Below are 27676 nucleotides of genomic sequence, written 5' to 3'. Positions count from 1 at the left end.
TCACTTTTTATCCGGCGAACTTACGACGATGTTATTTACTAGCTAGCTACTAGAACTAGCAGTAAAAAAAGATAGATCTAAATTTAGTAATCTAGTAATCAAGAGTGCTTTCCCTTGTTTTGTTTCCAGCAATTGGTTTGGCTAATTATTAGAATTTGTGTTTGTATTTTTTTATTTTTGTTCTCACCAAACCAGTTTATAATTCGTATTTAATAAGAGATCCAATATGAAATTACTCAATAAGAGAATAAAGGTAAAAGTTGCCCCTCTTGGTACCTGAAAAGAGAAAATAAAGTAGTATGAATCTAGATTTTTAGATCTAGTCCATGTAGATATAGGCCTATCCAGCCACCTCATTAATTCCCCACTTCCGCCAATAATACGCCTCTCTGTTTAGTTTTGCCCTCCCTCTTCGCTCGTCTGCTAGGCTTGAATAGGAGGAAGTATACACTAAAATTCAGAGTAGCTGCCAGTAGCAGCTCCAGGCCTTGTTGAATCTGGTTCAATGGACTGAACTTTTTGTCGTTAACATGTCAGTCGAAGAGTTGGAACAGGTGAGTCTTCCCGTATCGTAGATGATAATGATAATGTAGATATTTTAAAATATTAATAAAATAAACTAGATCTAAAGAAAAGTAGCCTACACACAGTTACCACTAGATTTTCTAGATCTAGATCTACTGCTACTACCGCCGGGGCGGGGTGGTAATCAGTTAGATAGATCTATATCTTCTACTTTTTTAAAAGTAATATAGATCTAGATATAGATCTATATCTAGATCTAGATCTACGCCAAATAAATAGAACTAGATATCTAGATCTAGGTCTAGATAGTACAAGATAGATTCATAAAATAAGGGTCACTCTGTCTTCGGCAGTGATGGGACGTAGTGAAGGGCTATAGACTATAGGCTATAGGGCGCTTTTTCGGTAGTTACCACCCCGCAATTTTATTCACGGGTTTGGGCCACAAGAGTAGGGGGGTTTCAGGGGGGCTTGCCCCCCTGACCTAAAAACAAATAGGAAGGGGGGTTTCAGGGGGGCATGCCCCCCTGAATTTTACCATAATTTAATGTTTTGCAGTTGTTAGGTTTGATATCTTAGCTCACTGCGAATCAAACGTATAGATCTAGATCTAGATGTAGGTCAGGCTCAAATAAGGGGGGTGGGAACTACCGAAAAAGCACCGGCTATAGTATATATAGATCTAGATGTAGATCTAGTAAAGGGCTTGCCACTCCCACTCCCACCCCCCAAACTCTTTCCCTCCGTTAATGAATGTTTCTTCTAATATTATAAATCGAGATAATCAGTTGAAACCGTTAGAACTGTTTCAGAATCTTCCGCCTCCGCCTTTAGTAGTTGCATTGGTGAACACCCACGCTTGCTCGTTTTTATAATCCAATCACTGTTGTCACCGCTTACAATGATAGTAATTTAACAGCCAATCAAATGTGTTTGGGGCTCAGCAAAGGTTGAGCCCATTCCCATGATCCTTTCTTAATGAAACTTTTTTTGAAAAAAAGGTAAAAGAAACAACTGAGAGCCTGTGGAAACTGTTGTTAGAGATGGCTCGTTCTCTTCCAGCCTAGACAATGGGGGAGAAAGTTCATGACACACTTTCCCCAGAGACCCAGTAACCAAAACATGTAACGTTTTAGGAATGCCTTGCTATCATTTGGAAATGTGCTATAGGCCAATATAAGTGATAATATATTATTATTATTTATCTACGACCCCACGGCCTAATCCAGTTACTGTTGTATGTGGGCGTTTGCGCGTTTAATTCATTTAGCAATGCCAATCGCCCGCTGCACCTTGGGCCGGAAATCGGCCTCCGCGCGAGGGGTAATTTTTGGGCCGCTCGGAATCAGAAGTGACTCTCTTCTAAGTATAGTTACGGGAAAACTCCTGGAGGAAAATAAATGAAACTCGGCAACCAATCAGAGGAAAGGCTAAACTAGCGACATGCCAGCGTACAATCCCGAACGAATACTAGAACCGGAGATATTGCTGTGTTTGTGCGAATTTCCTCTGTGGTTCGAAAACTAAGGGGAGCTGCGGGTTGATCGCCGACCACACAAGCGCCCCACATGTCTTCTTTATTGCTGTAAAATTTCAGATCTCTGCGTTTAGTAGATTTTACGTACCAACTTAAAATTACTACCCATCCATTGATAAAACACTAGAGCTGGAAACTAGATCCCGCATTCCAAACGCGAGGTGTCAGCATGCAAGAGGCGCGTGATCGCTAGGCGGCATGTGATTGGCTGCCTAAATAAATAGGTCACCGATGACTACATCGCGGGGTTTCCCGATAGCGTTTTACTGAGTTTTAGAAGGGGTGATTGTGTCGCGGTAAAAACGATGTCACGCAATTCAACAAATTTCACTCAAATATCACTCTTTAAGATCCAAAGTAATAAAGACATCGAAAAAGTGATAGCATTCATATGCTCCAATTCATTACTGACTTATGAACAGTTTTTCCTCAAAATACATCAAAACATGTCCCACATTTTGGCGGTTTTTTCCTATATGAAGGTCCTCCAACATTTTGCAAACAAAAATCCCAATAACTTTTTTATTTATCAATGGATTTTAAAAATTAAGAACCATAGTTTTTAGAATTTACTCTATTTTCATTTAAGCCCATTTTTAAGCAATTTGGATGAAAATTTAATTTTTCATTGTCATTGCTAATTAATTAATTACTCAATTAATTTTTTTGGTAATGGTAAGTGTTTTACGGCGCTTGCAACTGTATAAGGTCATGAGCGCGTTTGCGTGTGAGTGTGTGAATAAAACATACTCACACATATCTGGAATGTCCTTTGAACCAAGGAAATCTTACCTTTGAACTGTACCTACCCTGATTTCTCAGCCCCACCCACGTTTAGAACCACCCACCGCCACTGCTCTTCGGGAGAAGTGGTCCCGCCTAACTCCATTGAAATTTATATACAAAACCTGAGACAAAAATGGAAGTTGAGTGAAAAAGCTGACTGAGTTGCCACTGTGTTTTGTTTTGGTAGAGGCTCTTGCAACTGAAGGTCATATTTTGGCACTAAAAACTGTCACCAAACCATTATATTTTTGTGAATTTAGCTGGGGTGGGGGGGGGGGGGGGGCGTCCCCCGTGCATCTCCTTTTCTTATTTGTGCGACTTTCGTTTTTGTTTCGGATTGTATACATTATATTGTATAATATAAATTTCTATGAAATTAGGGCGGGACCTTTTCTCCTGGAGCCAAATTAGGGTGATTTACAACACCTTCATACATTTACCATGCCATATCATAGGTTATCATTTAAAATTATAATCTATGCCAAATAATAGCCATTTATAAAAATATGTAGGCCTACAATCTAGTCTGAAGTGATGGCGGTAGCTGTTAGTCAAGAACAGTGGTACTCAGGTAGGCTACTGGTGTCAGTGGTAGTGGTAAAGTAGGCGTACTCTTGATTCCTAGTGCATTTAAAAGTGAGCACAAGGAGGAATACAGTGAGGAAGTCTGTCAGAAGCTATGTATGTATATAAGCAAAAAATACTGGACGTCTGGTTCACTTTGCATGGTATCGCTGAAAATTTTTCCTTGATGACTCAATTAGATGACATTGACTGCTCTTTGACTTTACTCAAATTATTTGTTTTAAATTACTCAGACTCTACCCATCATCATCATGTCATTCTCATTCATGTACTTCGGTAAAGTTGATAACATACACTTGGTTGGCCTAGCTGTTCCTGTGCCATTATAACTGTGCTAAACTTAGGCCTACTCCCACAGATTGTATGAACTGCTTGGAACTTTACAGTTACCACATGCTTCATCATGTAAGGTGGATGCTCTCTGTTAAGCTACTATTATACAACAAGGAAAATACTGATAAAGCTACTGAGACAAAACCACTTTCCATCATTTTCGCTTTGATACATAATACATTTATCCTGATTCCATGCCAGCTAATGAGAAGATAGTCATAGATTCTCACTGTTTTAAAAAATGTCTTTTATTGTCTATTTGAAATGTCCTTTCCCAGTTGATTTTATTATATTTTCTAACTGCGGGGATCTTTCACATTGATATTTAATTTTTTATTGGTAGTATGTGTTAACTCCTTATCTCCGGCAAGCCACTCCCAGCAGCTCACTGTTGGAACCGTGTGCTAGTGAGCTGTTGGCAGAGGCTCGGGCACATACCTTTATGACGACTTTGAAATCAAATTAATTGCCGAAAACAAGTTTCTTTTACCGGGAGTTCATTCATTAGATGAAAAACTATCAAATTAGGTTCTTTTGTTTTGATTTAAGGGACACTAGGTGCAGCTGAAGTGAACATTTTTGTTTGGGCTCTAAATTAAATACTTGGCTTCCCAATAACCAATATGGGTCAAGAAACAGAAATACACTATCCCTATAAGATGAAGAACACCTGCAGAATCTATTAAATGTCATCGTACAAGAGAGTGACAACATGGGCTTAAGCCTAAACATCAAGAAAACCGAAATGATGGTGATAAGCAGAAAAACTCCAATCCCAACATGCAATATCAAAGTCAACGACACCACCCTCAAGCAAGTACAACATTTTAAATATTTGGGGACCATTATATCATCAGATGGTAGATGTCACACCGAAATTAAAAGCCGCATTTGCCAAGCAAAAACAACCTTCCACAAGATGAAACAGATACTACAAACATCAATCTGTCCCTGGAAACGAGGAAAAGAGTACTAAAAAGTTACATCGAGCCAATCCTATTATACGGGTGCGAAGCGTGGACAATCAATAAACAGCTGGAAAGAACAATTGTAGCGACAGAGTTGTGGTTCATAAGACGCATGCTACGTATCCCATGGACAGCTAGAAAAACAAACGAAGAATTCCTGGTTGAAGCAAATTATAGAAAACAAATTATCATGAATATAAGAAAACGACAGGCAAATTTCTTCGGACACACAATGCGGAAAGAAGCATTGGAGAATATTGTCACAACAGGAAAGTTGATGGAAAGAGAGGCAGAGGCAGACAGAGGGAAAAGATACTGGACAAGATGACAACATGGTTGGGAGCAGCAAGAACAACAGACACCATTGCTGCAGCGAAGGACAGGGTGAAGTGGAGGTCCATGGTTGCCCACGCCAGTCGGCAAGGCACCGGATGATGATGATGATGATATGATTTCACTGTCAATTTTCTGAATTCTTCAGATGCGAAGGGTTCGACAGACCAAAATTCGTGCAAATTCTGTGCTGGGGTTCTGAAAAAGATTGAATTGGTACAGCCTTGATATTTTAACACAATGTTTCTGTATATATACAACTTGCAACGTACTAAAGATTTACTTTCCTAAGTCTCATACTTTTCTTGTAACTGCCCTTTTAGTGTCATATACGATACTCAGACTAAAAATTGATCACAAATCAGAGTGATACTGTCAATCTTTTTTACACTGACAGAAAACTTACAATATCACAATAATCTTTTAGTACGTTGCAGACATATTATCTAGAAACAGTCATGCAAAGTGGGATTGAGCTGTGACATGTACTTTCTGAAATATCTCCCCCCCCCCTAAGAAAATCTTAGTTTTGAGAAAACTGGAAAAAAAACAACCAAATTCATACTGGTCTATTTCAACAAAATGTTCGCAAACATGGCATAAGTGAGCGCTTTATAGATGTTTTAGACACTTGAAAATATTTCCTATCGATAAAGCCGATGTTGCTCTTCTAAAATAGTCCAAAATCGAAAAATCGGTTTTGGATACCAAAATTGACTTTTTCTGGCTGTCCGCTTCTTCTGTGGTGTACCGTAATGACTAATTCAGTGACGTATGTGTCACTTTTAGATTTCGCACCAAAAGAGGGCCCCAGCATAGTGGGTCTACCCCCCTCAGAGATAACGAGTTAAGGTCAAATTATTTTTCTGTGTAGGTTTGAGGAGAATATCGATATTTCCTTTAATAAAAGGTACATTGATCTTTAGGAAATATCATTTTACGGAGACTTTGCTAGTTAAACATTGATGATACACACACTGTATACTTGAATCCTCCATTTGTTTCAGGAACCATTTAGCGTCCACGAATTTGTGGAAAGGCTAGCATGGAAAACTATGGGTGCCCATGCACGCAGCAGCCCTGAAGAATTTGATCCGGATTTACTACATAAAGCTTTTGAAAAGATGATACGTGATCTGAAGGATAAAAACAACCAGGTGGGTAGGATGTGATGATTCGAATAATAATTTTGACTGAAAGGTTTTTGGTTTCGACACAGAATTTCTGTTTGAGTTTTCATTGCTCTCTGATATTTTATAATAAATGAACATTAGTGCAACAAAATGACCAAACTTTGTTGAATAGGGAGTAGTTTGTAATTGATGTAGCCCATCCCTGAATTGAAATGAAGTGTATTTAAATCTAAATAGCACTCAGTGTTGATTATAAATGGGATCTTTTTATTTTAGGTATTATAATGAACACACTCAGTTGGTAACCCATTTGTGAGCAATGAGTTGATACCTTATGTTTATACATTTTAAAATTACTTTTCTTTAATTTGATTATGATTTGTGGGTAAACTATAAAAAAGATGCGGGCTTTGAGTGTTTATCTGATTGAAAAGGTTGTCATGCTAGTTAAATAATATTTATGTGACGTATTTTGTAGGTTCAAAGGAAAATTGATCGCCTTGAAGCTGAATGTAAGGATGAGGAAAAGCGTCATTGGAATAGAGTTGCTGAGCTCCAGAAAAAGAATCAGGTAAATCTTTCATGTTTGTCAGTGGACAATTAGGTTTTCAATTCAATATATTCACAGTTATTCAAATTTTTCTTTGATGGATTGAGTTGTACAGTCACAGGGCTGCCTAAATCTACCGATTTTTCAGGTAGATACCGATTTTGGGCATGTTCTAACGCCACACCGATAAGGTGTCAAAACTACCGGATTTGCGATGGGTGCCGAAAAAATAAAGATAAAAAACAATTCTGCAGTTTCCATTTTTCTTAGTTTTTTGGAAATCTGTACATTCCGAAAGTTGCGTACTTGCCGCATCATCATATGAACTCCATGCGTTAAAAGAGAGAGAGAAATCAGCACTTGCCTCCGTAACTTGTCAGATATTTACGGCAACTCTCGGCAATAAGTTGTATTAGAAACTGCCAGATTGCGCATTTCGTACACTCGACCATTGTCTATCTGTGCCGTTCGGTCGGCAATAGTTTTTCACGTGCATATCGGCTAAAATCTTGTCTACTCACGATAGATAATCTTCCTCCTTCCTTTCATTCATTCTTTCTTTCTGTCTATCTTTGGGTTTTTGCTGCAGCTGGAAAATCTGTGCATTTAATTCATTTATCTAGAAAACAGAGTTGTGAATGTAGAAACAAAATCGGTATCGAAGCAGAACATTCTAAAATCTGTCTTGGTCTAAATAATTGGTCAGTACCAAATGAGGATTCTATGCAGGGGGACTGCGGGAGACCCGAGAAAATGCACAAAGTCCTTGAAACCAAATCTGAAAAGCCTACTGAGTTCATATTTTACCGGTCGCGTTTGTGATATTACGTTCGGCTTTCCGCAGTCCGAGAGTACGTTTCACGCGAATAAGCGGCTATGACGGTAGGCGGAAATGTAGGTGTAATACTGAGACTCCGTCGGGAAAATCAAAATCTACTTTCGCTTTCGTTACCTCTCAGAATTGTCCTATGGTAGTTTGTTAACGTTAGATTTACAGTTAATAAAAATTTGTAACATGCAGTTTGTGTATACAAAGCACACTGTCGCCATACAAATTAAATCAATATTCCCACTGATGTCACCATAAGGACAAAAAAAAAAGGAAGAAAAAGAAAACAAGCGTCCTCCGATTTCTAGATTGTCGTGCAAACATGGTTTTAATGTTCTTCTTGCCTTTCCTCAGGCCCAGATCAGGATTCATTTTGTATTTTTAGGGTAAAACTAGTTAAAATTAATTGTCTGTCATACCTAAGTCAGGAAGGACTTATCAGTGTCCTATGCTAGTGTCAGGAAAAATGTTTTGATATAGTTTCTATTGGTATGGGCTAGGGGTTTTGAAGTCAGTTTGGCTATCACCCTGCACTCAATTCCAGATTCAATACTGAATGATATGTGCCTTGAACGATGGTCCATAAATGATTAAAAAAACAAACAAACAACCTTGCCTCATTCCATACACACTGTTCATCTTAACTTGTGCACACCCCCTTCACCTCCCCACATATATAAACACACGCGAGAGCATGGACATGCATTCACAAACAAGTTTTCAAAATATAATTACCCTATACCACGGAAAGCAAGCGCGTTCGATGGGACAACGATCATCTTTTTTTTTTTTCTTCTTTGTCTTTGTACTACCTGATTTTGGGCCAAACTACCTGAAACTGGCCCTGAATCTACCTGAAATGGGAACTTTGAGGTAGACAGCCCTGCAGTCAATCCTATTAACAAGGGTCCTTGTTTACATATTGTTATTTGAGCCTTGGAAATAAAGTACATTTGAATACACATGCTCACATACAGTTATAGTTTGTAGGAGGATGTCTTTTGATAATAAGAGTGGCTGCCATAGATTTCATTTGTTTTATTTTCTGAGGTAAAGATAATTTCCCTAAAACCGAGAGCTGTGTAATTCAAGCTTGACTAATGACTGGAATTACAACTGCCTTACAGTTTCAAGTAAGCCTGTGAATCTGCTTCTTTTTTCCTGTCGGGGTCCAGTTCTTTTAGACTTGCATGTAGAATGTGTACTCAAATGATGAATTTACTCTATGAACCACAGTCCCTGTACACAGACTTCCAGACACTGGATGAGAGGATTTCCTATGTGGCGACCAAGGTTGTTCATCTGGGAGACCAGTTAGAAGGTGTGAACACACCAAGGGCGCGTGCTGTGGAGGCGCACAAACTTATGAATTATTTGGGAGAGTTCCTGACGGAAGAACCTCTCAAGTCACCAGTGTTAGTTGATCCTTTCCAGGTAGGATGCTAGAATTGTGTTGATGTGGCATCATCGTAACATGGCTTGTAATGAGGAGTTAGGGGGAATACATACAATTGTTTTGAAGAAAAAAAACAAAGGAAGCAATAATATCAGCCACCATACTCACAAAGTCTGTTAAGCTAGCTCGTGTTCCTGGATGGGTGGGTGATTTTAAAAGATGGTAGGGACCAATAAAACAAGAGATAATGAGAACTATGAGCTGTGCTGCTCAAGCTGTGGCCACGGTACATGAAGAGGCAGATGCACACTGGATGAATAACACCGTGAACAGTGCATACCTATTGAATAGTGAATGCTGCTTATGTGTAGGGAAAAACAGTTTGCATATGATATTCAAACAGCAGGAATAGTGACTTCATGCTTCGAAGCTACAGACAAGTTTCATTCCCTCTAAATTACACAACACTAGTAGGTACACTGTAAAATTTCGGTATCACATACTTTAATTGCCTTAAAAAATGTGTTGTTTGAAGCCATGATGTGTTATTGATATGGTTTACTGAGAAATTTAAACTTTGATGTGGATCTAAATGACTCCATATTATAGCTTAAGTGTATGCTTCGTCCTGACTGTGTGTTGCTGAAGTTTCTCTGTAAGCTTTGGGAGGATGAATGCAATTTTGAAAGTTTGTCCTTGCTATATTGAATATGGTTCACATTTTCTGTGTGTACTGTCTTGAAGTTTCTGGACCATTTTGAAGTACATTTTAACACTGAGGACTGTGATGAATATTACTTTTCCTCTGTTCTTATTCAAAATATCGAGGGTAGTTACTAAGTTTGTTTTCAGTTTCTAAATGTGGCTGTCATAAAATATTGTACCTAATGCTGTTGTCCAGTTGCTTTGGTTCATATCACTGAATTTAGCTCTGGCTTAAATTGTTTGGATTTTAAATAGAGAGAGAAAACTAAGGAAAAAGTCAGTTACACTTGTTGACCTGTGTTTTGTCAATGTGAGTGCACCTTGACCATTAAAGTGATATGGAATTAACAGATATTGATATTGGAAGAAGTTTTTCAATCGCTAATGAAGGAGGAGAGAGAGGGAAAAGTGACCTTCCTCTTTTGATATGTCTAGTGGTTACGGACAAATTTTTCTATGATTGAATGTCTCACTGTTAGCCTCAATTTTTAAAAATTGTATGGGGATTCAAAATCAGTGGTTTGAAAGTCTCTAAGTTGTTGCACTAATTGTATTACATATTGTTTCATAGGTCTCGGGTCTCTTGCTGATAAAAAAAAAAATCTTGCAGTCTTGTGGTTTATGATACATATAATATGACATTGTCACCTTTTTTTCTCTCTTTCAATAGCTCCATCTGACCGCTGATGTGATACAGAAGCTGCACTTGATAGCGTTAGAGTTACCTGTGGGAGGACGCTTTGATATAGCAAGGCAAAGAATTGCAGGTGTGTCAAGTTTGCTTTTTAATTTTTTTTTTATTCTTTAGATGAAATGAGAATTTTAAGAATCTGTGAGCGTGACCTCTTGTTCTCAGGCTTAACATATTAAGGTTTTCCACGTAGGAGACAAAGCCAGTTTTTATCAGAGATACTCTATGGAGAAGTTGATGAAATCTCGTCTGAGTTTATGAATTGAAGAGTTAAAGAGTTGGTGGTGTAGACAAGTGATATGATTTGTGGGTCCAACTCGAATCTGTGTACTGACACATGGTTCTTTGTTAAAAAATTTGTTATTTACATCTATTTCCTTATGACACGGGCTGACAAGGACTAGCAGTTTTGTTTTGTGTAACTAGACATGAGTTTAAAAATTTGAAAATTTAAGATAATAGTACTTTGGTTGATATTTTGTGTTCAAAATGGGAAAAATACATAATGCACTGATTTTGCTTTTAAGGTTTCCTCATTGATTTGTGTCAAGGGGTTTTCCGAAATATCTGTTTGTCTTGTACCGGTGGTCAAGGTCAGTATATTTGCAATTTTTCCCCTTTTGAGCAATATTTATTAAAATATACTAGGAGGACTTTGCTATTTATTTAATGGGCCTTTTTTGTTTTCAGAAAAGTATGATGAAGTAGAACGAGAATTGATTGAGGAGTTTCGTCTGGGCCAGCAGGCTGGGGACAGACGTCAAATGAGGAAAATCACAAATCTTTTACAACATTTCAAGGTCAGAATCATTGTCTACTCAAGTGGTATTTAAGTAATTGTTCCAGTAGGGTTTTTTCCCACTGTAAAGATAGTCCTGGTTTGTTCACGTTTGGGATATTCTTCTGATGTTGGAGGTTTGAATGTTTTTCAATAGGCCTCATTTTATTGTGATTGAGGGGCAAAAATCATTGTTGTTTTTTATTTCTGGGAGTTTCAGTGTGAAAATTTGGGGATGAAGAACAGTTTTTAAAAGCTATGTGAATTAGCTTTTGAGCATCGTCTAATCATATTATGTGGAGAGTTCCTTTGTTGAGATATTTCAAAGGAAAAAGCAAGCAAATTCTGGTATAGATTTGTCTAATGTGTGTGCGCCTGGAGAAAGGTACCTAAGGTCGCCCCCAGACCGTTTTGAGCTACAGGCTTATAATGACAAAAAATCACTTTTTTAAAACCAAAATGTGTTTCTATAGAAAACTGATACAGTGGGTGTTGCATTCAACGAGGTCACATTCAACGAGAAATAGGCTCCGACGAGGCAATCCTTAATCCCCTATTTTTTCCTCTATATCTCTTTGTAAATGTACGTCAACTCCAATGAGGTTGCAAACAGACCGAAGTCGCTTTCAACGAGATCGCGATAACCAAATAAAAGCAATTAGCGGCCCCAAAAGCGAAGAATTTTTCTCCTTTCTCTCCATCTCACGTGAAGTACAAGGCCCATCCTCCATTCCTAACACATTGTATTGCTAGATCCTAGTGTGCCTCCTAATAATATGGGCCCCAAAGCCAAGAGGATGGGTGAGGGTTAGCCTACTGTAGGGATAGGAGGGGGTGGGTGAGAATGTGATGCGGCTGTGTGAAACTGCATGAACTCTGGATGGGTAGGTCTAGATGGAGACCTTCATTTTTTTTTTCTATTTTCTTTTCTTCCCTTGATCAGAAAGTACCAGCTTCCGCCTTTACTTTATGTTGATCTTGGCCTAGATGTGAGAGGGTATCTTTCCACTCGAAAAGTGTTTCGAATAAAAAAAAAATTTAATGCAGAAATGACGGTCAGAACACTGCTCAAACACGCGCTTGCTGATGCTGTTTGAGATTTTTGTCTTCAGGGGGAACAACAGTTTTAATTAGTGGTATTGGTACATCGTGTAATATAATAACTTGTCTCCTTTCTTTTCTTTAGCCTTAGTCATGTTCAACAAAAGGTCTGATCCAACGAGGACAATAAGCCAGTCCCGGCGACCTCGTTGAATGCGACACCCACTGTAGATCCACCATTTTTTTTACAATGTGCTCAAAGCGTTTTAATTGATTTGACTTCCAAATATTTTTATTTTTAATTATTTTGAGGGTAGGGTATAAAAAAACAATGAAACCTGCTTTTTAAAGGTGTTAAAACCTATTCTTGAAGCATGGTTTCTCTTCTCTGCTATGTTTTACCGTTGAATTCCATTCACATTATTGATGTCAAGTGAATGCCAAATTGGATATGAATTTTCCATGAAAAAATACAATAAAAAAATCATTTTTTTTACTGTTTGTATGTGTTCTCTCGTTTGTTAAACTTTAACGCTCATTTTCTCAAAATTATATTTTTATACCGTACCTCTCACAATGTGCAATATCTCAAAAACTACTTTAGATATCTAGAAAATTCAAGGGCCCCTGGGTTCAGCATTAAATTTCATATAAGGTACAACCCTTTTAACTCAAAATGGTCAAAATCTGACTTTAGGTACCTTTCTTTAGACACACACACACATTATTACTGATATTTAAACTTGTACTGAAACATGAAGTTTTATTTTTCTTTCAATGTCTCGTATATTCTCTCCACCTTTGTCTGGATTTATTTTCAATTGTAGTGAATCTTCTTGTATTTTTGTTGTATTTCTTTAATCTTCCTGAAGTTTTTGTGTTTACTGTACTGTTTGAAATTAGTATGGCTTTTTATCATGTTTGTACTTTTTCTTCCAGAGCTATGGCCAGTGTATAGATGTCTTCATCGTCGAATGTCAGAAGGTTTGTAACATATCATTAGTCTATAATTTATGGATGACTTTGTAGAAAGAAATTGAAAGCTTTGAAAACTTTTTCCTGTTTTTTTATCCAAAGTGTTTTCTACATTCTATAGCAAATCTGTCTTCATTCTTTTTTTATAATAACAATAATGAGTTCTTTGCTTAAGATAAAGAAGAATAAAGCAAAATTTAAAACTCCCTGGTAGGCTATAGCCTTGTGATTATGACCATTCATTCCTCTCTTTGTGAGCATTTAGTTATTGACAGTGGAATGAGTGCACACACTTATCTTTCTTGCAAATCTTTTATGATAGGCAGCCTTAGTATTGAAATGCTTTTTCTCATTGAAATGTTTTGTATTTGCACATGAAGTTCTATCTTTTTATTTAGGATGCTTACAAGGGTAAAAGTATTTTTGACGATGTTGTTCCCTTGTGTGTGGAGACCAACAAACTGGCAAAGGCGGTCTTCTCTAACTCTGACACTGTAATGAGCAAACTAGTGCAGAGTGTTTTCCAGGAGCGCATCCAGGTATGTATTGTTATGTAAAGAAATGTGTCTTATCGAATAAAATCATGTTTTTATTGAAGCTTTGACTTTGAGTTTACCTTTAATGGATGTAGGCTATAAGTTTAATTTGAAATAAGGCTGTAAGAAATAAAGTATCAATTTTGCATACTACAGGATTGAAAATAAGTATGTTAAGACTCCTTTTGTTAATTTTGTTGAATTACCCGTCTGTCCCTAAATTTTCAGTTATGATGTTAATGAAGCTTAGACAAATTGTATTCTTTTTGATGATATTTCCATGAAGAGAATAAGGTACAAAAAATTATTTTTTTCTTCACTCACTTCTCTACTTATTTGTATTTTTACATTATTGTAATAGTAATATTCTTTTCTTATGTTATCTTTTTTTTTACTGTTTAATCTCATGTTAGCATCAATATCTTTTGGGAAAAATAGTACCATGAAATAACTTTAAGTGCGGCTATTTTAAGGAATATCGTAATGAAAATTCACTTTCTCAGTTACATTTTTTACCTGTGTTGCCTGTAAGTAGGAGACACTTTTGACTCTTAGAAATTTCAAAGAAACAGGCAATGAAGAACTTAATGTTTGGTATTGCTGTCTTGACAAGAACTAATAATAATAATAGATAGCATTTATATAGTGCAAATCTCCGCTCAATAGCAAGCTCTATGCGCTTCACAATCTATACTATTACCCCAGCAGACCTGAGAGCATACTGAAGCAACCTGAACTTCCTGGGAAGCATACAGTGCAAGCTGCCATTTATAGGCACTAAAACACTAACATACTGACAACTACCATGTTTTTCACATGACAGTTATAAATTGTGCTCTTACACAAATTGTTTTCTATGTTTATTTATGCAGGGTCATGTAGCCTCCAGACTAGAGAAACAGTCAGACCCTGAAGTATACCTCAACAACTTGTATGATATGTATGTTAAGTAAGTACATCCAGTCCTGTGATATATGTGTGTCAAGTAATTAAACCCTTGATTGCTAACCATATATGCATCCCCATATGCAAAAGAAAATCCCACAGTGTGCAAGACATCACAGGTCACAATCTTTAATGGATGTTTGTTTACTAATTTTAAGAGACAGATTGGCGAAACTATATATATATATATATCAGTATGAAGAAAAGTGAAGGATGACTTTATCCATTTACAAAACCTACATAGAACAATTCGTCATGATGTAAACTACTTTAAAGTACTGAAACTGAGCAAGCACTCTGATTCAACACTTTGGCCCTGTCTCGCATGATAGTGTGTGTAAGACAGACAGCACGCTTGTTTTGTTTTAAATTGCAAAGCTTACGCTTCTTGTCAAACTATATATCTATCAGTAGAAGGAGAAATAAGGAGATGGCTTTTTCCATTGACAAGATTGGATACAATAAGCCAAGTTGTTGCCTCACAACTATTTTGTTCAAAGTCCCTCTATACTTAAGTACACTTTGGACAAAATAGTTCTTTGGTGGCGAAGTGAAGGTGCAGTGGTTATGAAGTGTGATTGTCAACAATAGTGGTCAATGATTTGTTGGATGGAAATCTGTTCTTCAATTTCTCATTGCAATCAAAAGTGACAAAGGACTGCATTTTCCTTTTAGATTATATTTTTGTCTTAGAAGTTCCCATGTTTTTGTAAGAGCATAATTCTTGCATTATCAGTTTGTTGCAATTCATAGACCTATTTGAGTGACTTTCTGAACAGAAAGTTACATGAAAATTTATTTTGATTATATTATGAGTCTACCTGATTTTCTTAATTTCATGTTTCATTTTCACAGAACCTTGAAGTTGACAGTGGAACTATCGAAAGCTTGCGTTGAGCATGAGTTCAAACTTGGTGATTCTACATTCCTCAACAAGCTCACTCGCTCTATTTTTTCTCAGCATCTGGACAAATATATAGAGTAAGTTTTGTTTGGCCTCAGTTGTGTGAATGGTGATTATGATCCCAGTGTCATTTTGTGATTTATTTTATAGGAATTGTTGTTGAAATTTTTTCTCTTTTGTGCACAGACTTCTTTTTGTCAAGTTAACACCGCATTGTTTTTCACGACTTGTACTGTTTTATACAAGACCTGCCCCATGAGATAATTTAATTTCACTTTCATATTTTTGTACTTTTAGTTAACTCCAAAAATGGTTCTTTAAGCACATACTCATGTTTTGAATACATGTTTTGTACACTTAATGATACTTGTTCTCAAATCATTCTTGTATTGTACCGTAACATGTTAATATAGTGACAGTGTTACAATAAAGTGCTCAATTCCCCCCTCTGATAACCCTCCTCAGAGTTGAACTTCAGTCTTTGAGACTTCATTGCTCAGTAGTTCTGCAGCATTACTATGAGAAGAAAGACCATGTGAAGAGACAAATCCAGTCAGGCGGGTAAGTGTAACACAGTCTCTGTGCCTTAAGGTTTTTTTTATATCACCATCGGTATCGTCCTTACACGTTGCTCTTGATAAGAGTAGGTTCATATATTCCTTCTTCTTCTTCTTTGGCTTGCCAGTAATATCAAAAGGAAGCAGATTGTCCAAGTGCTGCTTCCCTATCTTCAGGTCTTGACTTCCTTGATATGCTCGAGACGGAAGACATGGTCTTATGTACTTTCAACAGCTGCTTGGAGGGTGTTCTGGTATTATCTGCTTCTTTTGCTCCTTTTGAGTCTTGCTTTTTGTCCTGTTCTGATACTGGTGTAATGTGGCCATTACAGTTCGTCGTTTATGATACAATATGTATTATTCCTTGTTTTGAAGCAGTGGAGATGAGTCCCTATTGCAAGGACTTTCCATGCAGCTTTGCTGTGAGGGGGAGTTTTTTTTTCATACAGTTGGAAGTATTATAATCGTGAAAAGGGCTTTCTTAAGTTTCTCTTCACCGACATGCCTATTCTTCATCTACCTTACTTGTCTACCTTTTGTGCATTTCCGCACTATCCTTCCTTAATCAGAAGAATTTTGGAAGTCTCTAATTGTCTTATTCTTTTGGCGTTGGACAAATGATGTTGTATATCTGCATTGTATTGTTGTAGTAGATGTATTTTCCTGTGGGATGAAGAACATTCTGAAGATTTAAAGATTTTGTAAGCCAGGGGTGTCAACACTTTAAATATATTGCATTATAAACAACTGTAAAACGCTCAGAGCTTATACTTGAATGGGATAGAGCTCTATATAAATGCAATCTATTATTATTATTATTATTATTATCATTTGTACACTTGTTATGCATTGTTGTGAACAATTCAATTGTTTTTTTGTTTCTGGTATATATGCTCATTATATTCTACTGTGATGTATCCTTTTTCCCTTTTACTTGTGTCTTTCAGAATTCATGAGCTGAAGCGAGATATTCAGGCTAAGATTGGTAATGTTACAAAGGCAGGCCCATCGATTGAGAACTTTGGAGGTGAAACATTTCTGTCCCAAGAGGTGGCAATCAACATTCTGCAAGACACAAAGAATGCCTTTAAGAGGTGTCAAACGGTAAATTTTTTTCTTTTGAAGATACAATATCTTCGAGGGGCAATCTATTCAAGAATTTTGAGTGGTCATTTTTGACAAGGAAAATTAAAGCTTGATGTGTTGAAAATATTTTCCCCTTGTTTGGGAAGGTGGGGTTGCAGCGTTACTTTTTAGTACAAATTAGATGTGTCACGACGTGGTGGAATCAGGTGCTCGTCAATTTTTGGGCATATGGGGTTATTGGTATCATCTTAAAGCCTTTTCATTTTTCTTCATTTTTGTGAAAAATGTATCCATCAATGTTAAATAGAAATATTTGCGATTGAAGGAGGCCAGGGTCGCCTGGTTTCAGAAGTAAAATTAGCGAGAAAATGGCGGCCAAAGTTTGTTAACTTCCATAGCCTGAGAGTCCTTGGAAACTGGAATGCCTTTTGTCAATGTTTATCAGTAGTATCCTCACAGAACTGTGTTTTTAAATGGACGTAAAAGGTGTTGAGTCAAACCAAGAAAATTAGAAAAAAATTGCCCGTCAGCCCCCAAAAATGCAGATTTCTTTTGATTTCATTATTTTGACGAGCGCCAGATTTCACCACGATGCTTCACAATGCTGGTGCTAATTTGTTTCATATGTTCAGATTTCATAAATGATGAAGTAAGTTATGAAGACATTTGTGATGAGTAGGTTTTAAAAAATAATTAGTGTCAAGACGCTCGTCAATTTTGGGCATGTGGAGATGTTGGGATCATCCGAAAGCTTCTTCATTTGCCTTGCTTTCTATGTAAAAAATACCCTTGAATCTTGAATAGAAGTTGAGATATTTGTGATTGAAGGAGGTGAGGTCACCTGGTTCATGTGGTGAATTTATTGAGAAAATGGCCGCCGAAGTTTGGTAAGTTCAGTAGCTCCTTGAAAACTGAAAATTTACATATTTTGTGCCATTAATTAAGGTTATTCGGTAAAATTCACATGGAAATGTGTTTTTACATGGAAATAAATGGTGTTGAGCACAAAAACAAAAATTTGCTAAAAATTGCCAGCCTGGCAGAAAAAAGCCTGTTTCTTCAATTTCATTACTTTGACGAGTGCCTGATTTCGCCACGATGTGTCACATATTATATAAGCAAGGAATACATCATGCCTCATGAGTTCATAAAGATATTATTATGTTATTGGTTTCCTAGTTAGGTACACATTCCCAAGGTAATGTGCCTCAAAACTGTTAGAAATTGCATCTTTGTAATGTAGGCCTACAGGGTTAGGCTGTCTGTCATTAAAAAAATACTGTTGTCTTGACAGAAACGGCGGCTCTTTTTCTGTCTTCCTCCTCTCCCTTGAGTCATTTTGCTCTGTTATATTCTTATTACCTCAAGATTTCATAACTGAACTGTTGTTTCTTTCAGCTTTCCTCCACGTCGGACTTGCCCTCTAATGCAATCAAAATCTTTGAGGTGTTGGTCCAGTATCTCGTGACAGAACACATTGACTATGCTGTGGAGATTGGGCTCCTGGGTGAGTGGAATTTAAGAAAGTTTTTTACAAGTGGGGTTCATTTCTCTGTTTGAGGTACTTGAAAAAACCCTTCGTACCGTGGCAAGATGTATATATGAATGCATTTGATACTATATATTAAAAATACTAGTGGTGACATCTATTTTTGAGCTGGTTTGAGACAAGGGGATAATATACTGTATCATGTAGGCTACAAAGGGGAGGAGCAAAGATTGTTGTAAAAGAACTTCTATTTGAGAAACAAAACAAAATGTTTTTAATCGGTACCTTGAGTAGTGACATTTACAAAAATGTGGTTTGATTTTTTAAGGTGCTTTAAATAGAAAGTGATCTGTCTTGTAATGTGCTGTCTTGTGCACATTGCCTGTACAAAAAAGGATTTATTTTGATATCAAACAAAAATGTGAACATTTACATTGTTGCCCTTGTGGTATATACTATGAGCCTGCTATATGTCAGAACCATTCTTGTGTGATTCCATCCCAAGTTTGATTTTTGGCCCACTCGTAATATGTAATAAGGTATTCCTAGAGATAATGATCTGTGAGAACACCTGTCTGACTAGTCAGAAATTTTGTGTGCTTTCTGCTTGTACACTGAAAGAAGAGAAAACTTTAGCAACTTCAGCTTGAATCTCAAATCACGATATATCAGCCGAGTATTCAACCAAGATCAGTTACAAACTTGGACAAATTGTATGAAAAAACTCTGACAAAGACTAATATCACATTATCAGTACGTCTGCTTGTGATTGATTATCTTTTATTTGTTTGATCACCCCTACTGAGTAAAGCATGACATAATTTCTAAACAGGTATTCCTCCTGCTGAGCCCAAAGTTGAACCAGAGATTTACTTCTTCGATGTGGTGAGCCAGGCAAACACTTTGTTCCACTTATTTGAGAAACAGTTCACGGACAACTTCATCCCTCTCGTCATGTGAGTTGTGGTTATATTGTATGAAGTTGTTTGTGTGTTTGGACTTTGGAGTTTTGAAAATAACATGAAAGCAACTTCAGTGGTGGCTATAATTGTAAAAGAACAAGAAAAAAAAAATGAAAGGGAGGAGGAGGAGAAGAAGAAGAGAAGAACTGTCATAATTACTGAACGGCCTTAAATCTTTTGCAACATCATCAATATTATTGATAGTTGGTTCCTTTGCACTGAGAGGAAACAAAGGAAAGAAAGAAGCGGAAGAGGCAGATGAGGAGAAATAAAGAGAGTAAAAGGAAAAAGTAGAAGAAATAACAGTTGAGGCATTTGAAGAATGATATAGAAGAACTTGTTACAAGAGTGACTTTGTACTTTGATATCTTTTTATTTGTTGGCAATGGTATTGTGGAGCTTTTAGTTTTTATTTATACAATTTATTTTAATGGATATTGTCATGACACAGGTCTTCACAGCACCATGGATTCTGTATGAAAAAGAAACGCGAGTTGCGTGAAGCAATGGAGGCAAAGATAGATGTTGGACTCGACCGCTCTGTAAACGCTATCATTGGGTTCATCCGGTACATATTCAATACAGAACAAAAGAAAACAGACTTCAGGCCTGAGACGGAGGATGCCCCCATGCATCTTTTATCCCCTGTAAGTTGTCTCTTTTACTCCCTTCTCCTCTTTGTGTCCTCTCATAATTTGGAAAAACTTAAAATTGTTTTTAAAAAAAATTGCATTTTCATTATTTCCTTGGTCATTTTGTTTAAATATATAATTAAGTAAATGTCAACTCCTTATTATTGTTTCTCCTCCCCCCCCCCCCTTCTCCCCCCCCCCCCCCCTTCTTCTCTGACTCTGGCTCTCTGTCTGTCTGTCTTCTATTACATTATGCTTTTGGTTTTTGCCTGAATTAAGTTATAATTTATACTAGCGAGCAAAAGAAAAGCAAAATCCTGTTTACCTTTGCAATGGTGATCAGGTTATTTCCCATTATTTACAAAACGGGGCATTTTAAACCCAAACTGTTTTCTGGCATTATGAAAGGATACGTGGGGCATCACTGTGAATATTAAATTTTAAAGGAATACACTTTCAACCTCCGGTTAATGCACCAAAATGCTCAGTAGTGGTTATGGGCACTATTAGATCGGATAACCGCAGTAGATCTCCGGTACAAGGAAGCCACTAGGTTGTTTGTACATATCATAGTGGGATCTGCCTCCACATCTCCTGGATGGCCACATACAGTTCCTGCGTGTTTCTTGGCCTTGGTTGTCTCCCCTCGATGCTTCATTTAATTTCGTCCCAAAAATGTTTGATTGGGTTTAAAGCAGTGCTAAGGGCAGGATGAGGCTGTGGAATGATGCCATGGTGTTGGAGGATATCCTGTGTAACACGGGAAGTGTGAGCACAAGCATTATCTTGCTGGAACCGGAAGTTAAAATTTTGTCTCTGTATAGGGGCTTAAGAACTTCTGCTATGCAGCAAACAGCCTTGATACCTTGACCTCGACATTGGCCTTGATTTTTGAAGATCATTGGTCCTACTTTGTGGTTCTACAAGATTCCACCCCAGATCAGGACGCGATGTCATCCCCAGCGATTCCTCTTTATGACACAGCTTTCACAATTTTGTTCGCCTCCTTTTTGATAAACTCTGAGGCCCCTGTTTGTTGTATATATGGAGAACAGGCATTCTTCCGAAAATGAGAACCGAAGATCAGTCTCTGAAACGCCTGTTGACATGGTGCTGGGTCCAGTTGAGATGCTCTTAGCAATGGTGTGCGATCAAGACTGGACCATGGTAAGGTCGACGGCGTCTAAAGTCTACCTGATGCAATCGCCGGTTCAATTTGTGTTGACTTTTGGCTCTTCCGTGGGTACTCCCTACCAAATCTGACGTTCTTGTAGCTGTCTGAAGTCGATTTGAACAATACATACGAACAATGTGTGTGTATATATGCAAGCGCATCGGTCACTCTGGGTTGACCTGACCTTTTTCGGTCTGCCGTAGAATTAGCGAGCTGAAAACGGGCGATCAGTCTGTGGATACTCGAGGTGTGAACACCAAAATGATTGGCAACCACAAATGGACCTTCTTCACCTTCCAAAGGGCCTATTGCTTTTTCTCGCTGAATAACCCTTAAACACGGCACTGTCATTGCAAATGCAGGCAGAACAGCCGAACTGATTTTTTACCACGACTTTCATAGCCGAACTGAGGTGAATACTATTCACACTTTTTCCACTCATTTAGATCATTTAGACCGTGTTTCAAGGGCACCACTTGGCTTTTTCCATGCTCCAATTAAGGGGCAATAACTCTAGTTTCCGGTCACAAGCTAGACAGGCGACTTTTGATTTCTAAAGAACATATGACATACTATCGTTGGTGTAAATTACAGTCTTCTACCATTGATGGTTATTTAGTTATGGCCCAAATAGCTTTTTGCGTTTCTTTTGTTCGCTAGTATATTTGATTAATTTATTGCATTCTCCCCCTTTCTTTCTTGTTCAAAATCTAACAGTCTTTTGCATCACTAGTTGTAGTAGATTCTTATATGAATCATCCAATTTCTTTCTCTGAATGGCAGGGGAGTGCCATAACTAACGATATGTCTCACTTCTGATTCAGCAATCCCTTTTTTCTATTCAGGAATTTGCGCTTTACAAATGCTGTCTATTGTTGTCGTTATTATTATTATTATCCCTCCTATAAGACAAATGCAAGAGGGATGCTTACGCCATAGACACAGGGATGAACTCATACTTCACAGCTCTTGTTCAATTATTCTGTTATTAGTCCACAGGTCATCGTCTCAGAACTATTTAGTCCAAAATGTACTTAAGTAAAGAGTGCTCTCTGGACAAAATAGCTCTGAGGCGAGGTGGTATTATAAACTTTTTGAACTTCTCTGATCTCACAACAATTGTCATTGTCCTCTCCTCCAGGCTGCGATGAAAGTGTCCAAGTTTCTCCACGCTCAAGTCCGGGAGATCAAGAACAGTCTGGATGGGAAGAACGTTGACGTGGTCATGGGCACTCTGGGTCAGAGGTACCACAGACTGACCTATGAGCACTTGACACAGTTCTCCTACAACTCAATAGGTAACTTAAATAAGTTTTTCCCTTAAGATTGTTGTCATTTGTTTTACTGTAATAGTTATGATGTTTTTTTGTTTTTTTTACGTTAATGCAGTGTATATGCAGGCTATTTATTCTATGGAAATTTCATGCAATTGGTAGTTATAGTATTATAATGTAAGTAATAATAATAATGATAATAATAATAATAATAATATAATAATAACAACAACAACAGCAATAGTAACAGTTATAAAAATAATATAATAACAGCAACAATATTAATAATAATAATAATTATTATAATGAGGATGATGATGATGATGATAATAGTAAGAAAAACGGGAAGAATAGTAACCCTGACAGCAGCTGCATGAATACTTTCTAAAATCAGGAATAAGCACTTTGTAAAAATTAACACGTAAGTGACGTAGGTGTTATTTATTGTGATGTTCCCAGGGGCAATGTTGGTTATCTGCGACGTCAATGAGTACCGTAAGCTGGTGAAGGAAGAGCTGAAGGTACCCATAGTGACCCAGCTGTTTGAGCACCTTCATGCGCTGTGTAACCTGCTGGTGGTAGTACCTGAGAACATCAAGGTGGTATCCAGCGGGGAGCAGCTGGTAAGTACTTTGAATAAATCAGATATAGTGGAGTTTGCTTTTCTCCTTACCTCTGGCAAGCGCTCCCTGCAGCTTGTAGTCGGAACCTCTGTGCCAGTGAGCTGCTGGCAGTGGCTTGAGCGCATTGCTTTACGATGATTTAGTTTTCAGATTTACCATGTTAGGTTTAAGTGGACTCCACTATATAATAATTGTTATTGATAAACAAAATTTGCATTGCAACCTTTGGAGTATCTGTTGTTACCTTATGACATGAAATACCTTTTGATATGTCAAGAAAATACCTAATTTTTAGTTAAATGCTGTACCATGGACGTCACAGAAGTTGGCAGAGTTGCTGTTCTTGGTTGCCTATGTCATGTTACATATATGTCGCACCAATCACCTGTGGCATATTCCTCAATTGTATTATTTGTGGAATTAGTAGCCTACAAGCTATAGCAAGGAACCAATAGCTTTCATCTCCTTGAACGTGCACTGACCATAATGTAAGAGTCCTGTGGATCAATAATGGGGATATGAAGTATGTGGCTTCCAGGCCGAAGGGCTAGAACCCAAATGGCCGCTGGATCGGAAAAGTAAAGTTAGTATGTAGCCTCAACGAGTCAAGTAATCTTCAGTTTTTGCATTCCACTTGAACGCTTGTAGTGATCTTCACCTTTTAAAGGAATGGGATTTTTAAATGTATAAAATAAAGTGACTGATGTGCTTTGTTTTCTAAAGGGATTGCCTTGTACAAATGTTCTTGTTTCTATTACAGGCTGATCTGGACGATTCAATCATTCAAAACTTTGTTCAACTGAGAGCTGATTATCGTACTGCAAAAATCTCAACCAGACTCAAGTGATGTCACCGCACAGAAACACTTTGTGACGTCTTTTGCCGGGTATTCCACTTACACTTTTGGCTGTGTCAGGGCTGGATTAAGGGGGGTGGGGGGAAGGGGCGTGGGTCCAGGGCCACACACCAAGCAGGGGCGGGGCCTCTCATCAATATATAGTAGTTGTAGCATCCAGACAGATATACCGCCTGAATTAGACTTAAGTGACATCATCAGCGACTCTGTCGCATGAAAATTGAGAAAAGTGTCTGGATTGCAATGGTTATAGACCCCCTAACTTCATCCATTCGCTGATTTGAACTTAATTTACTTGTTAGTTATACTATACTTTTTCATGGAAAATTAGAATAATTTCAACTGAATTTGTCTGTGTAAATAAATTTGGTGAGAACAACTTGTGTTAATTTTATTTTCATTTAATCAATTTAGTATTTATTCATTACATATTATGACACTGGAAGAAAAGTCCCCATTCAGTATTTCTTTACTTTAGTGTTTTATTTCTATATTAGGATTTAGGTTACTTAGTCTGTGGTGTATGCAATAGGGGGATTTGGAGAGGGAGGCCTCGGTGGGCTCAAGGCTTCCCACATGCTTAATGCAGCCCTGGGCTTTGCTGTCATATATATTTTCATTAGGCGCACATTTAAAAAGGGCTTGTGTCCAACCTTTTATGGTTTCTTTTTCTCCAGGAATTTGCTTACTGTGTTTATTATAGCATTCTAAAAATGGAAAGAAAAAACGAGCATGCTTTTAGGCTGGCGTTTGCGAGTACAAAACGATTGTGCTTTTTTCAGTTGAAACTGTTGATGTATGGTGTTCTTTTAGATGTTTCTGTTGCTGAGAGTGCCGCCACATGGACAGATTACTCTAGAAACAGTTTTTTAGTATCCCTAAAGTTCAAAATATGTATGTTTGTATTGGATGGTTACTGTGGTACCTTTAAAAAGTACCGAACATCTTTTCTAAATTGCTGTTCTGAGATGCGAGGGGGTGGGGAGGCCAGTTTAGCTCTGTAAGTTCACTAGTCACATCCTGAGGGTTAAGTTCCTGGAAGTGAATAACAATGCCTCATTAAGTGAAAGTTTGCTGAGTAAATGGGAGGCCTTCATGAGTGATATCAGTTTGTCTTACTGATATGAGAGAATATTTCACATTTTACACATAAGCGTGTATTCACTAGTTAAACCTGAGAGAGAGGTCCCCCCCCCCCCTGGGGCAGTGCCACTGACTGTAGTGTCTTTAGGCCATTCCCAAAGAGGGGACATTTCTCGTTCAAGCACAGTAAAATTGTAAATGGGCTGATTCATGTCACGCTCATAACTGTGCCTGATCTGCAACAGGGAACTGCTGCTTTTTCTTTCCTAATCCTTACTATTGTCATTTTCCTCTACTTCTTTTGTTTGTTTGTCACTCTCTTGTGACCTGCTATTTCCGGGGTGCCTTGATGGTCGAAGCAGACCTTGTGCTGTTGAAGCTAGAGAGGTGAGCAGAGTAAGTCTGATTCTCTGTAAAGACTTCTCTGTTGACACCCACCCCTTGGCGCTCATATGACCTTATGCAGTTGCGAGCGCCGTAAAACTCTCTACTATAAAAAATGATATGAGAGAGAGGGTGTATTAGAATATAGTCAAATAAGTCATATTCTACACTGTGAGAGACAGTAAGCTGTATTGAATGTGAAAGTGTAAGGTCTGTGAGAATATGTTGCAGAACTGATATAAATATGTTCTGCAATGTTGAGAGTGTGAAAGAGATTGAAACAGCACACTTTTTCTTTAAAAAGTCAAGTCTATACATAGCTTGTATGTACTACGACTGATGTAAATATGTAGAACAAATTTATGATAAGGTACATTGCTACAGAGAGCAAGGTTAATGGGCATTTTGTAATCTGAGAATCTGAGAGGAAAAAAGTTATGCCTCCTTTGTGCTTCTGTGCAATTTATTGAGGCAAACGAGTGCACAAGTGCAAGTTGCTCCGGCTCCCATTGTAAATCTTTCCTCTAATGTGTCTAGGCATGGGTGGAACATCCAGAAACAAGGAGTGCTCTAATATTCTTTAGAAGGATGGTAGCTTAGCTTGTTAATTGTTTGAATTTATGAGGAGGACTTGATTTGGGAGATGGGAAGGAGGAATATGATAATGATAGTCGTCCATTATGACTAATCTTTACTTCATATCTTCAAGTTAGAGAAAGATTTTCTTGGCTGTTAGTCATGATACTTTGATGTAATAATTTTGATGCGTGTTAGCCTTACATCTTAAAATGTCTTTAAAAATATAAAAAAATATGTTGTGGCATTTAGTTCTCACTGCCAAGTAAAAATGCACACAAGTCAATGTCTATTCATTTAAAAAAAAAGGAATGTTGGATATAAATTTCATCATGTACTTTGCGGCTTGGGTGCTTTTATTTATCGTTCCATATGAACTCTAAACATTTTCTGTACTCTTCCTAATTTAAATTTGTGATGTGTGAATTATTGTTCATGAGAAATAAATGCTGGACAAAGTATTTAGATTGTTGTTTTCCTTCTTTCCTCTGCAAGAATTGTTTCTGTTGTGTGTCAGTGAAGACCTAAACAAAGAGAAAGTCTGTAAATAATACAGTGGCCCGTCAATACAAATAGAAAAGATCACCATGCATCAGTGCCCAAACTTTCCTTTTGGTCTGCATTTAAGAATGGAAGTGGATATTTATACGGCAGGCCGTCGAAAAATCGGAAGTGATAATTCCACGGCACATAAATTCAGCCAATCAGAACATCCAGACTATTTATAATTAAGCCTATAATCTGTTTTCCATAAGTAACGCATTATTATAGATACAATTTAAGATACCTGTATGTTTAGTTAACAATGTTTATCCTTTGTTATCATTTGTGCATTATGGACAATGATGAAATTATGTTTTGTGTGATTGTAACGAGAGTGAGGGATGCACAATTTATTTTGTGCAAGCAAAATGGAGATAAGACTTTCCCCCCCCCCCCCCTACAGTAGGGTGCCCATTTGCGGATGGGATCGGGTCGTGTCGGGTAGGTATGATCACCCGACTCGTCGTCTGGAAAACAAACACAATTTTTGCATTGATACACTTCAAGCAGACCCAATGCCGTCGAAATATCAATTCCGATCTTTGGACTCAAGACAGCATACCGTATAGATATGACTTCCGATGTTCAGACAGCATGCCGTGGAAATATCAACTACGATTTTCAGACGGCATGCCGTCGAAATATCGCTACACTTTAAGAATGTAGTGAGTAAGAGTTGCATCTAAAGCATGTATGAAAACTAAAGGAAAAGGCAGAACGACAAATGAAGAGAATGTTTATATGTTTCCTGCCAGTATCAAAACTGGATAGGTTATTTACTCGCTCTCTCCCTCCCTCCCTCCCTCTCCCTCCCTCTCCCTCTCTCTCTCTGTCCCTCTGTCTCTCAATTTTGAGGTATGGTAAGGCCTTTCTAAGTCTATAGTGTC

At 37.7% G+C, this 27676-nt stretch overlaps 1 protein-coding gene across 1 annotated transcript; it reads left to right on the top strand.

The window, feature by feature from the left end:
• The first annotated feature begins 358 nt into the window (after positions 1 to 358).
• On the top strand, positions 359 to 24917 carry LOC101853944 (exocyst complex component 5). The gene is made up of 18 exons (XM_005100884.3): positions 359 to 554; positions 6075 to 6224; positions 6679 to 6771; positions 8816 to 9013; positions 10351 to 10447; positions 11062 to 11171; positions 13130 to 13174; positions 13564 to 13704; positions 14574 to 14650; positions 15502 to 15627; positions 16016 to 16111; positions 17055 to 17211; positions 18592 to 18700; positions 19515 to 19638; positions 20096 to 20291; positions 22592 to 22748; positions 23184 to 23347; positions 24108 to 24917. Exons 1-18 carry the CDS (start codon positions 531 to 533, stop codon positions 24192 to 24194), a joined length of 2151 nt encoding a protein of 716 aa, XP_005100941.1. The 5' UTR covers positions 359 to 530; the 3' UTR covers positions 24195 to 24917.
• The last annotated feature ends 2759 nt before the right edge of the window (positions 24918 to 27676 follow it).

This window comes from Aplysia californica, unplaced genomic scaffold (genome assembly GCF_000002075.1).
Source record: "Aplysia californica isolate F4 #8 unplaced genomic scaffold, AplCal3.0 scaffold00264, whole genome shotgun sequence".
In the NCBI taxonomy this organism is placed as follows: Eukaryota; Metazoa; Mollusca; class Gastropoda; order Aplysiida; family Aplysiidae; genus Aplysia; species Aplysia californica.
This window is presented reverse-complemented; position numbering and strand designations above follow the sequence as displayed.